The sequence below is a fragment of the Solenopsis invicta genome, chromosome 1 (assembly GCF_016802725.1).
Source record: "Solenopsis invicta isolate M01_SB chromosome 1, UNIL_Sinv_3.0, whole genome shotgun sequence".
NCBI classification, from domain to species: Eukaryota; Metazoa; Arthropoda; class Insecta; order Hymenoptera; family Formicidae; genus Solenopsis; species Solenopsis invicta.
The window spans coordinates 30,696,560-30,711,393 of NC_052664.1; the positions used below are offsets into that span (position 1 = coordinate 30,696,560).

The 14,834-nt window shown below is 31.7% G+C and overlaps 1 protein-coding gene across 1 annotated transcript; it reads left to right on the forward strand.

Moving 5' to 3' along the window:
• Positions 1-1,513: 1,513 nt before the first annotated feature.
• Positions 1,514-13,992, forward strand: LOC105208111 (collagen alpha-1(I) chain). Its single transcript, XM_011177873.3, has 28 exons — positions 1,514-1,845; positions 2,688-2,720; positions 2,876-2,962; positions 3,081-3,115; positions 3,210-3,275; positions 3,398-3,511; positions 3,837-3,975; positions 4,413-4,537; positions 4,908-5,114; positions 5,407-5,505; positions 5,636-5,744; positions 5,867-6,054; positions 6,136-6,352; positions 6,744-6,832; positions 6,906-7,067; positions 7,416-7,577; positions 7,667-7,864; positions 8,391-8,535; positions 9,092-9,352; positions 9,514-9,647; positions 9,844-10,113; positions 10,427-10,642; positions 10,960-11,049; positions 11,227-11,608; positions 11,966-12,181; positions 12,413-12,585; positions 12,731-12,952; positions 13,320-13,992. Exons 1-28 carry the CDS (start codon positions 1,647-1,649, stop codon positions 13,464-13,466), a joined length of 4,485 nt encoding a protein of 1,494 aa, XP_011176175.2. The 5' UTR covers positions 1,514-1,646; the 3' UTR covers positions 13,467-13,992.
• Positions 13,993-14,834: the final 842 nt, after the last annotated feature.

Consider the following 14,834-nt stretch of genomic DNA (forward strand, 5'->3'; position numbering starts at 1 on the left):
ACGGCAGCATCTTGGTATCGGAGCCCGTGTACTTCTCTGGCGTTAACTGATAAAAATAAAGCGGAACGCTTATCGCAAACTAGGTCGTCGCAGCTCGCGTTTCAATGGAGCGTTCGCGTTCAACTCAAGGATGTGTATGTGATGGCCGTAGCGAAATATAGTTGAATTATTCAGTACTGGCTAGAAGATCTCTATAAAATATTATAAGTTTCTACCCTTTAAAATTTTTTAAAATTAAACGAAATAAATAAAACAAAAGTCAGAAAAAGAAAATGTATTCTCTACAAATTACTGGGTGTTCCGAAAAACGATGAAAGTATTCTTTTGATTTAATTTTAAATTTGTTTTGTTCCTTTTAATATCAAACAATTTAGTTGTACTGAGTAACGTCAATTATCCATTTAAGATTACTAATTAATTAGAAGCAAATGAAATGGGTTACGCGACTATGAATTAACTTTATTATCTTGTATGACAATTGAATTTTCGGAACGATAAAAATATAAATAAGGAATAAATTTTGTTTGTATCACTTTTTGCTTTGAGGCGAATAGGCGCGAATTTATGTCACGATTAGATTTCAAGAGGTCTTGATCTGTCGTTACACAGAAAATTTATGCTTAATTAAAAAATCGGGTGAAGATAACGGCGCCATGATGCATGTCGCATGCAACCCTTAAGGTGATGACCTCTATTGCGCGGCGTCATCTCGCTTCTGACAATACGTGGAATAACGGTTATTATACGTTGACAATACTGACATGATCTTCCATGAACTCACCGCGACACTATTTAACAAGGACTTTGAAGACACATTCAAATTTAAGAAGTTCTTTTATTTCGTAGCATATTTCTTACGAATATTTACAACTGAGAATAATAAAGTATATTATATAATGTTAAGTAATTATTATTTAAAATTAATTTTAAGTTAATTTATAACTTAATGTATGTATAAATATATGTCGATTAATAACAATCGGAAAACATTTCAAACGATCATAGATCCTGATCAGTATTTTATCTGATAAACTTTTGTTATTATTTATCCAGTTTGATAATACTTATTAGATAAAAGTGCAAAAGATGGCTAGAAAAGTTATTGAAGTTCAACCATCTATATATGTATAAGTTACGAGCATCGACTCCCAATTGCCCATTAAATTTTTTGTAATATTTGAATTTTCCGGGAGCCCGTGTATATTGCTGGTTTTATAAGTTGTTTTGTGTATAAAAAATATTTTTGTGTTTATTTTTTACGTAATACTTGTATTATCTTCTACATATTCATCTTTTATTAAATTAATACGAAAATTTGAGTGAACCGTCAGATATGCGATATATTAAATTTAACACAAGTGTAAATGAAGAAAGGGAGGAAACGAAGAAGTGTAATTGATCAAGAGAAAGGACGGCGAGGGGGTGGCCGCGAAATAAGACGGCGGGAGAACCGCGTGCATCTTGTAAAACGAAGGATGATGACCTCCCCTACATCATGCAGAACATCTGCTAAATAGATGACACGTCGGTTGCCACGAGTTTAGTCGCCCTCAGTCTCGCGATGCAGACGAATCGGGATTAAGATCTATACTTTCTCCGTTCTTCAGTGAAGTTTTTTCACCCTTATCGGATAGAGGGACTTTACGATGAAGCGGCAGGCTCTAGAGCTGATCACGGGACTTCTTGTGGTCCAGCTGCTGTTGCCCTTGCCGAATCAAGTGAATGCCGTAAAAAAGCGGTTGAGGAAACAAAGATCCAAGCCGCAGGAGCTTCAAGGTCAGCAGCCTGGCACCGATTACGATTATGAATTTTACGATAATTACGACGAATACGAGGAAAAGAACGGTAAGTATGCTAAAAGATTAGATTATGGAATAAATAAAAGAAATAAATAAGAAAAATAGAGAAGGAAATTTTAATTTAACAATATCTTTTTTTTTATCTAACTTTTTTATCTATGACAACACAAATATGAAGCATATCTCAAAACATTTTTTTTAATGGTAATGAATTACTATGTAAAGACAATTAAATAACGATAAATCTCAATTCTCGCTTAATATGAAAAATTAGATTATATAAAACATACCCAGGATATATTTATAGAATTTTGGATTAATTTCTATGATTTCAAAATTAACACTAAATTAAAAACACAATTAGGATTATTTTAAATGAAATAGAATTCTTTCATCAAGCTTAAGTTGAAACTTTAAAGAAATTTTGACGTTTTAAATATCTCTCAGAATTTTTTATTATTTTTTTATTATTTTGTCCAATATAATGCAAGATTATTATTTTATTTAATAACAATTTTATTTATAATTGAGCAAAAATGTAGCTGTAAATGGAAGACAGTTGTTTAATAGTTTTGAAACAGAAAGTCTTATCGGAAGTCTTGCGTCGCAGATTAATTTGATTAAGGCACCATGTAAAATAATTAATCTCTCCTTTTAATCAGAGCAATCTAGTTAATATCCTTTATTTCAATTTATTAATTGCGAATGCAATTTAACATCGTCCACGGTTAAAGCTTCCGGTTCTGGCTTTTGCTTCCTTAAGAATATTAAAGATATTTTAAATTTATAGACTATTTACATGATTAGCAATAATAAGTTTTTACTAATAATAGTAGACTTGTGGTTTTTTATTTAATAACTTATTTAATAAAAATATTGTTTGTTCAGAGACGACAACGTTACCACCGTCGCGATTTTCAGGTAAGCATGCGAAAATTTTACGTTATGGTACAAACAACATAAATTATTTTAAAATTATTTTAAAATTATTTTAAATAATTATTATAAATTTAAAATAAATAGTAATTATTGTAAAGCAATTATTATAAGCGATAGTATATAATTATTTAATGTAGGATGGCCAGAAGCACCGGAAACATTTTTGAGACGAGGAACACCTACAGATCTACCGGCTCCCACGACAACTCAATTTTCTGATCATAGTAGGTGTAGAGTTAAATTAAAAAATTTTTTATACACTAAAAAACAAAAGAAAATAAGTAGATGAAAATACTTTTTGTTCGCGTTTTCTGGCATTTGAATTTTGATTGTATTCTACAGAGGAGACTAGTTCGACATCTGACCAGGATCATTCAGTAAGTACAAACTATTTGGTAATTAAAAAATTAAAAAAAAAGATGTTCTTTAAGGTATTGTAAGGAATAGTGATTGTTAGTTTCTTTTCTTCAGGTTTCACCTACGGAGATCTTGCCGGGAGAAAGTATATACAGTTCTGTAGCTATACCAGGACCACGGGTAAGTAATTGTTCGTTAATTTATAGTCATAATAATTTTATAAATTTATGATTAAAATTATTTGAAAAAAATATTTGTATAAAATAATATAAAATTTACAAAAAGTAACGTTTACAAATTAGGGTGATCCTGGTCGACCTGGAGACGCTGGCCGTCCTGGAGATGTAGGATTTCCTGGACAACCCGGTATCCCTGGAACTCCGGGATCACCTGGACTTCCAGGACCTGTACCTGATGTAAGAAATCTTTTCATAATTTAAAATCATTTTTATTTTTTTATGTTATGTTCATAAAATAGTAGTGTGGAAAAAATAGTTGAAATAAAAAATCGAAAGATTTATTCAAAGGATGTATCTATAAAAAGTACTAAATTTGAAATAAGTATTTTGTGTAATAATTATATAAATAAATTTTTCTTTTAAATCTATTTCAATTTTTCTCGAATATTAAAAAATGATAGGCGTGAGTAATTTATTAATAATCTTTATTTAATATGTATTATAACTTTTATTTATATATGTAATAATTTGTTAATGTACCTATAAATGTTGATTATGATAGGTATCTCTATATTATCAACAATTGGCTTTGTCTCAAGCAAATGAAGATAAAGGTCCATCAGGTGCAGCAGCGTCTTTATATGGACCAGAGGCTTACTTTCAAATGCAAGTAGGCCCGATGGGTCCTCGAGGTCCTCCAGGTAGGTAATGATTTTTTTAACAATTTTGTTTAATCTTATTTAAATAATCTTTTCTAAGCAATAATTGTTTTAACAGTTGTACTTAATCTTCTCTAGTGCTGTAAATTTTTTTTACACATCTATAAGTATTTATTTTACTTGGTTAACATAAGCTTCAAAACGAAATTGAAAACTTGATTTTTCTTAGCAATGTTAAAAATTCCCTAAAATTGAATATATATAATTAGATTAGTTTATGATGATAATTAGATTATCTTTAAAAATTTAATCTATCATATAAAATGCATTATTTTGAATTTTTAACGTCAAATTTACGTAAAACGTCAAGTTTTGTAAAATTAAAGCTAGTAATTTATAAAATAAAGGGAAGTATTCCCAAATGGTTCCTCTCATCTTAAAAACGTTCAAAACAAGGTTAATATTTCCATTCTATTTAGGTGCACCCGGTGCTCCTGGTCCTCAAGGTTTTCAAGGTGCACGAGGTGAAAGCGGCGAAATGGGTCCGCCAGGTCCTCCAGGCACATCAGGTCCTAGGGGCTTACCAGGACTGCCTGGAAAAGACGTAAAATTATTTTTAAATGTTTTTATATGATTTAATTTATTTCTTTAAAATGAATTTATTCTCCTATTTAAGGAGTCATAGTATCCTTGTAAATAAAAGTAAAGTATTTTTCAACTCAAATAAATGTGTTTCGGTTTTGAAAATATACAAGGTAAAATATAGATACAAATATTGGTAAAATATAGAAATAAGGTTTCCAAAAGGGCGAAATTGACGACTTTTCTTTATATATATTGTAGTTATATTACGTCTATCTTTTTACATATATTATATGTAAAGAGATATACATAATACACATATTATATAAATACACATTTTATATAAAATATAAAATATTTAAATAAAATATTTTATATTTTATTAACGATAGGGTATCAATGGAGAAGATGGTGAGACCGGTTCACCAGGATCGCCTGGTTCTCCCGGACCACGTGGTCTTCCAGGAATACCTGGACTTCCAGGGCTAAAAGGTCATCATGGTTTTCCTGGTCTAGATGGTGCCAAAGGTGAACAAGGAGTTTCTGGTGAAAAAGGATCTACGGGCTCGCCTGGGCCGATGGGACCAGTAGGATCGATGGTATGTAATTGCTACCAGAATAAATAAATAAAGCTATATATACAAAGTGTCCCGTTTTAATCAACGTTTGAATTTCTCCGATATTATGCTAGATGTCAAAATATTGTTTTTATGAGAAGGATTGTCGCTTATCAAAAAATTATCTTCCTCAATACCGTACAACTGTATATGTATAATACAATATTTAAAACAAATTTATAAAAATATATGATGTAATTGTAAATTAAATTTTGATGGTAAAAACATATATATCATAAAATGTTTTTCTGTACAAATGCTGATTATGACATAGGGTCCAGCAGGACCTCGCGGTGAAAGAGGTAGAGAAGGTCCACCAGGTCCTCCCGGATTGAGAGGTCTCGACGGAATTGCTGGATCACCTGGACAACCTGTAAGTAAGCTAATCGTTTGATTGAAAAATTCTAATTTTTTTTCTAGATGTTTATGCATCTGAATAATGTTTATTTATCAAAACACATTTTCTGCGTTTATTTAAAAGTATATATTAATATCGCTTGTAGGGTGCTGTAGGTAAATCTGGCTCACCAGGCTTTCCAGGTAATCCTGGAGTCAAAGGTGATCAAGGACCAGAGGGACCGCCAGGAAGTCAGGGTTTACAAGGTCCGCGAGGTAAGATATTTTAATTCTTATTTAAATAAAAACAATTGCAAATTCTTTATAAACATGTTATATTCACTGGAGAAAATAGTTGTATTTATTATTTTTATTTTTTAATTAATATTTTCTCAAAGGCGAAAGTGGCCGTCCAGGACAACCTGGTGAGACTGGTCCACAAGGTCCTCAAGGTAAAGATGGAACACCTGGTGAGAAGGGAGCCACTGGATCAGTAGGACTCGTTGGTGTACCTGGATTTCCGGGCGCTCGAGGTCAACCCGGAACACCGGGTAATCCTGGAATTTCTGGCGCTAAAGGAGCACCTGTATGCATAATTAGTATACCGTTAAAAAATTATAAAAATTTATTTTTTAGATCATATAAAGTTTGGACGATATTCTTGAAGGGACTTCCTGGTGATAGAGGTTTTAAAGGAGATGCTGGAGTGAAAGGTGATCCTGGAATGCCTGGTCCGCGTGGACTTCCAGGACCTCCTGGAAATGAGGGCAAAAGAGGCAAAAGAGGTATGCGTGGGCCAATTGGTGCTGCAGGACCTCTTGGAGAACGTGGCGCACCTGGTGTACGTGGTCTTCCTGGCTCGGATGGTCCCGTCGGATCTAAAGGTAAATTGTTTAATATACATTGTAACAATAAAGTAGTTTTACATTTTTGAAAATCATATAAATATTATCATTGCAAATTTTGCAGTTTTTATTAATAATAACTGAATAATTGAGGAAAATCGCTATTTTGACGTGGGTCTTCTAAAGCGACATTTTCTTATTTCTCGAAAATTAAACATTGCACTTTATTAATATTGATAGCTTGATAAAATTGGTACACTTATCGATGAAACATATGATGTAAGACCTGTTCTCATTTTTTAAAATTTAAATTTTAAAAAATTCTCTTGAATTATGACATATTGATATATACATTTTTATTTTTTGAAAATGCAATAAATACATATAATAATTACGAGTATATATAAAATAGTGATAAAATGATTGTTAGGACAATCTGGTGATCGTGGCCCTGCGGGAGTTGTTGGACCCAAAGGTGCTACTGGAGATCCTGGACGACCTGGACCGTCAGGATTACAAGTATATAATAATATTTTAATATACATATTTTATAAAAATATTATAATGTATAATTATTGAATAAAAACTTTAGGGTGCACGTGGTTTAATGGGAAGGCCTGGAGCCTCTGGGAAACCAGGTAATCCTGGAGAACGTGGAATTCAAGGTGCAGATGGCAAACCTGGAGAACAGGGACCACCTGGACCGCAGGGTTTACCAGGACCATTAGGATTACCAGGGGAAAGAGGATATCCTGTAATTAATTTTTTATTACCAATAACGACTATATCGATGGTTTACTTGAAAAATGTTGCAATAAATGTTATATGTTTGACTTATGTCGGTTAAACATATAACATTTTGCAAGTAGACCATTGATATATTAGGAAATATACAGGATAATTCACGCATAAAAATATCTCACGCATAAATAACTCGAAAGAAATAAGCTTTTCACGAAAAAATGTTTCAAATAAAAGTTTTGTAATTTTATAAGGAAAGTAACATGTTTGTAATTTTGGATGTCAAGGTTAATCTTTTTTTATTAATACAAATATACCTTTTCTAAGTTTTTGATATTTATTTAAATTTTTATTGTGTTAGGGAGAACGTGGAAAAGATGGTGAACCTGGAAATCCAGGTTCGCCTGGTCCAAGGGGAGATATCGGTAAAGAAGGACCTCCTGGAGTACAGGGTCCACCAGGACCACCAGGAAGCGACGGCGCACGAGGTCTTCCGGGAGTTGTCGGCCCTAGAGGTTTTCAAGTACGCGCACCATAAAAATATAATATTATTTTGCGCGATGCGGAAGCTTAGTGTAATTTATATACTTACAAATAAATATATGTGCACAGGGTCTTCCAGGCGCAGCCGGTAATCCGGGCGTTCCTGGTAAGGACGGAGAAGCAGGAGTACAAGGACCTTCCGGTCCGCCGGGATTAGTGGGTAATAGAGGAGAGCGAGGATTTCCGGGAGAAAGAGGGCTCATGGGACCTCCAGGGCCTATGGGTTCCAGAGGAGAAACCGGGACACAAGGCGCTGATGGTCTCATTGTACGTTTTTATCTATTTATCTTTTTGTAATTACATATGAAACATAGAAAACATAGAAAACAACAAATCAAATTTATGAGTAAATGTTTTATTTTTATTTGTTAACTATAAATAATTTTATAATATTTTTTTTATTTTTTATTTTAATTCTTTAAAATGTATTTTATCTTTTTTATTAAATGTACAAAATAAACATGTAAATTTAAATGTAATTTTTATAATGGATTAATAAATTAGTGATTTATCAATTTTAAACATTTCTCTCTTATGCGATATAATGTATGATTTCAATAAATACAGTAACTATTACATAACATGTATATTATATGTAAATATATATATGATATCCATATATATATATATATATATATATATATATATATATATATATATATATATATGTATAATATATGTTATATGACAGTTGTATTCGCGTGGTTTGTGCTGAAATAGAGTGTATGCATTATAAGGAGAAATATAATTATATATTGTATATATTCATAGAAATCTTTATACATTATTCTAGGGTTTACCAGGACTTAAAGGAGATAAAGGAAGTTTTGGTTCACCGGGATTACTAGGACTTCCTGGTGTGAGAGGATTACCCGGAGAACCTGGACATAAAGGAGAGAGAGGCACATCTGGACCAATCGGTCCTGAAGGTCCACCAGGTAGCACACATTTTATGTTACTTATATTTAGAGTTGGATAAGTTAATTTTTTTTTAACTGAAATTTTAAATTAAAGTTAATTACTTATAAAATTAAATTAAATTATGCTAAATAACAATATAATTTTAAAGAACCATCGAATAATATATATTTTATTTACAAATTAACTTGATGTGAAATAACAAAGAAATATTATTTTTTATATAATAAAATGTATATTTCTCTTTTACAATTTGTTCTTTTATACAAATAAATTTTTAGCTTAGGAGATGAATTAATAAGTCTGTAGGCTTTAATAGTAACTATAATTAAAATTAAAAAGCAACTCATTTAAAATAAACCAAGTTAAGTTAAAAATTAATAATTGTTTAACTTTATTATATTATTATTATTATGTAATTTTTTAACTAATTATTAGTTAGTTAGCTCTTAATCAGCTTATATTTCAATCAGTTATATTTAAATTAATCTGTAAAATATAAACATTAACATAACATGATGTTTTATTTAAAATTATTTTTATTTAAAAATATTATTTTTTATTTGCATATTATAGGACATATTGGAGAGCGCGGTCCACAAGGAGAAGTTGGACCCCCTGGCCCTCCTGGAGAACCAGCAGAACGAGGCGATCCAGGTCCTCCTGGTCCCGTTGGTGAGCCCGGAGCTCATGGTAATCCAGGCGAAAGAGGCCCTCATGGATTACAGGGCTCGCAAGGTTTTCCAGGTCCACAAGGATTAATTGGACTTCCTGGTCTGAAAGGCGATCGCGGATATCCAGGTTTAAAAGGAGAACAAGGAAATTCAGGACTACCTGGTAATAAACAAATTATTCTAATTGTTTTTATTGTTACAATTAATAATAACTGACGTAATATTTAATATATTATGTGGTAATATATATAATAGTACACAATATTAATAAAATTATTTTGATATATGTATACGAAATAATAATTAAATTACATTAACTAATAGGCAGTCGCGGCGAGATTGGATTACCTGGACCTATTGGACTTACTGGTGCTAAGGGAATTAGAGGTGAACCTGGTGCACGAGGTGAACCCGGTTTAATGGGTCCACCTGGTATCGTGGGACATGTTGGGCCATCAGTAAGACATTAATCTCTATAAATCGAATTAAATTTTAATGAACAAGTGCCGAAATAAAATAAATTTCTTTATCCAATAATTATCTAAATTATTTTATATAAATAAGGGTAAACACTGCCAAGAGTACATGATGTGAGATAAACAAAATATTAGAGACTAAAGAATAAATAAGATATTGGATTGAAATTGTTATAAGGGTCCACCAGGGAACATGGGATCACCTGGTGCTCCTGGATTGCCCGGTGTCAAAGGTGACGCGGGCGATACTGGACGTCCTGGAAATCCAGGTCCAATTGGTAACCCTGGTCTACCTGGAATAGATGGAATTAAAGGTGAAAGTGGATCCCCAGGCCCTCAAGGACAGATAGGTCCTCAAGGACCTCAAGGTCTACCCGGGGAGAGAGGTTTATCAGGATTACCTGGTTCTCCTGGCCCAATAGGAAATAGAGGATTACGCGGAGCACCCGTAAGTAAGAATATAGCTATTATATTTTAACAATTTTGTGTAATTCTTCTATTTATGATTATTTGTATATTTATTATATTATATACAAGACATCTTATTTTTACAATGTGCTTAATATTTAGAAATAATGCATTCAGAAGTTCCAATCAAAAGTTGTTTGATCAGAAGGGGGATAAATAATGATAAAATCAATTTTGTTTTAAATAGTTTTTTTAAATGCTGAGAATACCTTGTATAATTATTACACGTATGTGTATAATTGCGACATTTTTTTGCAAATAATTTAATAAAAAATAATTTATTTTTATTGCAGGGTGAAACAGGACAAGCCGGCAGACCAGGAGCGGAAGGTCCACCCGGACCTCCTGGTTTAGTAGGTCCTCCGGGTGCTCTTGGTCACATAGGAGAAACCGGCCCAGAAGGACCAGTTGGAAAACCAGGACCACCGGGTATAGGAGGCCGACCAGGTGATAAAGGACCGCCTGGAGTATCTGGTGCTGCAGGACCAATAGGTTCTCCTGGATTATCAGTGCGTTGTAATTTCTATTCTTTGTATTTTTTTCTGTATAAATGTAAGTAATATCATATCAGTAATAATACTAAAGAATACTGAATAATACTGAAGCATTTATAAAATTTAAATAAAAAATTTATTCCCGAAGCTACATTATAAAAATTTTCAAAATTATTATTTTTTGCTTCACTAAAATCATTTTTTTAAATATAATGAATTTTTTTAATCTTATGCTTTTTTCAGTAACTAAAAATAAATAAAAATTATTTTAGATGTTGAAGAACAAAAGTTTTTTTTCTCAATATAATTTATTCATGTTTCTTTTTTAATAGGGACCGCCTGGCCCTATTGGACCTACCGGACCTACTGGAGAACGTGGTCCAAAAGGTGAAATGGGACCACAAGGTGTGGAAGGTCCACAGGTAATGAATTACATTAATGTAACTCTAATAACTTTGAAATTATTCAAAATTTATTTAACAATACAGTTAAAGACATCAAATTTAATTAATTTTAATTTAAGAATATTTTTAAGAAAAATAAAACTTTTTGTAATGATGATACGAAAATTTAATCCTACACACACGTAACAATTTCAGGGACCACGAGGAAAACCTGGTCCAGCTGGTCTCGAAGGAATAAAAGGAGATCGCGGAGAGGAGGGGCAGAAAGGGGCCAAGGGACATCGAGGATTTACTGGTTTACAAGGATTGCCTGGAGCTCCTGGTTTAGTAGGAGAAAAGGGTATACCTGGTTTACAAGGACCTCCTGGTAAAGATGGAGAACCAGGTGTTAGAGGTAATCCTGGACGGGAAGGTAGTCCAGGTCCCATCGGACCTGCGGGAAATCCCGGACCAAGAGGTCCACCCGGGGAAGAAGGTCGACATGGATTAATAGGTCCCCCAGGACCTCCTGGACCACCTGGTCCTCCTGGGGATGTCGGTTTTGGTTACGATGCTGCATCTCTAGCAGCATTTATAGGTATGTTTTAAAGTCAAATAGTATGAACATGTTACATGGAAAAAGAATTAGCTTCAAATTACTATATTTAAAAAATAAAAATCATAAACAAAATAATGCATTTTAAAGTTAACTAAAATTTAAATAAAATTAGTATATTTATAGATGTGATATTTAATTAATTCGTATTATAAAAAACTTCTAAAATCAAAATGTCATCTAAATATTTTTTGGGATGTATTTAAATTTTTCCATGTCACGTAAATCCTTTTTAATATATTAAAAATACTTAAATTTACAAATATTTAATAAATTATGGATTATAATATTTATAAAAAAATGTTATATTTATTTAAAAATTATGATTTTATTGTACAGGACAAGGCCAAACAAAAGGACCAGATTCACTCGGTGATGAACCACCAAGAATATTTAGTAAAGATATCACTGAAAAGGAACGAAGAGAGTTACTTTTGAAAGCGTATGAAAATTTAAAATCGTCGTTCCAAAAATTGGTGAAGCCAGATGGTGAAAAAAATTCGCCTGCTAAAACCTGTCGTGATCTATTTGTTGCCTACCCGGATAAATTATCTGGTGAATCCTTACTGCACTTTTTTACGTTTCTTGTGTTAATTTTCAAATTTTGTTTCCTTAAAATAAAATACGTCAAATGTGTAAAACTATATAAAAATATTTAATGTATAAAAGCAAATTAATTTTATTCTTAAAAAAAATCTAAATTGAAAAAATTTTTTTATTAAAAATATGTATTTATAATATACATTTGAATATTTAAATCAATATAAATTTGTGCGTAATTAATAGGCGAGTACTGGATTGATCCAAACGAAGGGGATATTCGAGATGCAATCTTGGTATATTGCGATGCTGAAAAACGCGCAACTTGCATTTTACCGAATCCGTCACGTTCACCAAATATCACTCACATCACTGAGCAACAGGAGACTTGGCTGAGCGAAATAGATAACGGCATGAAGGTTGTATTATTACGTTCTACATACTTCCACCAATTTTGTTAATTGTCATAACATAAAATATAATGTGTATTATTAGATATAATTATAAATATAATGTGTATTATTAAAAAAAAGTTTATAAAACAAATTTAATTATTACGTTCAGATTACATACAAGGCGGACAGTAATCAAATCAGTTTCCTGCAATTGCTTTCGAAACACGCAAATCAGAACATCACGTATCATTGCAAAAATAGTGTGGCTTACTTCGATTACGAGAGAAAAACGTACAGAAGGAGCTTGAAGCTTTTGGCTTGGAATGACGCTGAATTATCACCACGAGGCAATCAGCGTCTCAGATACGAAATGATAATGGATGAATGCAGGGTAAGTCAATTTTCGAGCGCAATAGTTTTAACATTGTTATTCTATTTGAATTTGGTGATTATTTCACTTTTAATACTTTGATATGACAAGTTTATAAACGTTTTCACGTTTTACATTTTATTGAATTTTTATTTTTATAAATAATTAGATTTATTTATTAATTAATAATTAATTATTGATTAGAATTTAATTTAAATCATATTAGAATATAAATATTTATTTGAGTTTGAAAATATTTCATCAAAGAAGATATGCATAAGAAACAAATACAATACACACACATGCAGCTATAACATTTTTTAATAAATATATAGCATTAGATGTACTTTGCATTCTGCAATTTATTTGTATATTTATTAATTTACAGCTCCACCAAAACCATTGGGGTAAAACTGTTGTTTCATATGAAACGGATAAACCAGTAAGACTTCCTATCATAGACGTGGCTTTGCGTGATATCGGGAACCCAGATCAAAGTTTTTCCATTGAAATTGGTCCAGCTTGTTACGATTAAACAAAGCACTATATTAGACATTGCGACATTGCAACTGTTATTTTATACCTAAACATTGTCATTTTCATAATTGCATCTACATAATTGCAGATCATAATTTTTATCCAAGATTTCGTTACATAATTTCATAAAGATTTTTTTATCGGGGCTCAAAAAGCGAAAATAATTGAGTAATAGTTATCAGAATCTCAAAGTATTAATTGTATTGCATCTTTTCTTTTTAGAACAAAAACGCAAAGCCATTCAAAAAAAAGTTTATAAATTTTTTTAAAATGTTATATTTTCTCAAAAAGATATTCAGGTATTTTATAATATACATATATCAATTTAAAAAATTTTCGGAGTACTTAAATATTATTCAAATATTACATGCCTGAATATTTAAGTGTAACAATATCCGCGCAATAAGTAACCCAATACACAGAATATCGAAGTATTAGTGTGTACATTATGATAGATAAGTTCCATTTATATCACTGTTATTCCGTGCAGCTATTTAGGAAAAATAAAATTATGCATAGTCAAAGTCTAACTCATCCTTACGAAAAAGACGCACAAACTGGAAATTGTAATTTTATACTACAATAACTACAGAAAAATAGTACAATAACCACACACAATAACGTGTAAATATTACAATAAACTTGTGTGGTTTGTTTGTATTACGAATAGAGATCGCAGGAAAATATTACAATAATCACAGAGATTACAATTCCTAGCCCGTGCGTCTTTTTCGTAAGGGCAATATTCTGTTCTAGCTCTAAATGCCTAAATCTTTTACAGCGCACAATTCCTTTCGCCAGTTTGTAACGCATTTATTTCCCTTTTTGAACACATTAATAACGTGTTAAAGGAACACAATTTGCTTTTTTTTTCTTTAACTAAACAAAAATCATAGTTTTTTCACAGCTGTTATTTAATATTTATCCTTTCGTGTTCCTTGTCGTTTTCTTCAAAATATAAACATACGTCTGCTTCGTTCTCAAGGAAATATAAAAAAAAAGAATGTGCTAAAAAACACATTTATTTATAACTAAAAGCGCATTAAGAAATACTCTTTACGTGCGAACTACATTATCTACTGAATAAGTTTCATTTGATCATGGAACGAGTTCCGGCGCATCTCTATAGCTATTGTTGGCGCATGCGTGCATGCGCCAACTTTCCTCGCAGATCAAATACGCCGACCAGTGCCGTATCAAAAAGTTTCGAGATCTAAAGAACGAAATCTGCACAATGACCGTACAAAATTTACATTTACTGTCTTAATTTACATCCTTGCTTCTTTCTTTTTATTGCAGTATCACGGCAAAATTATTTCCAAATTACATTTATTATCTTAATTAACTGTAATGCATGTTACTTAAT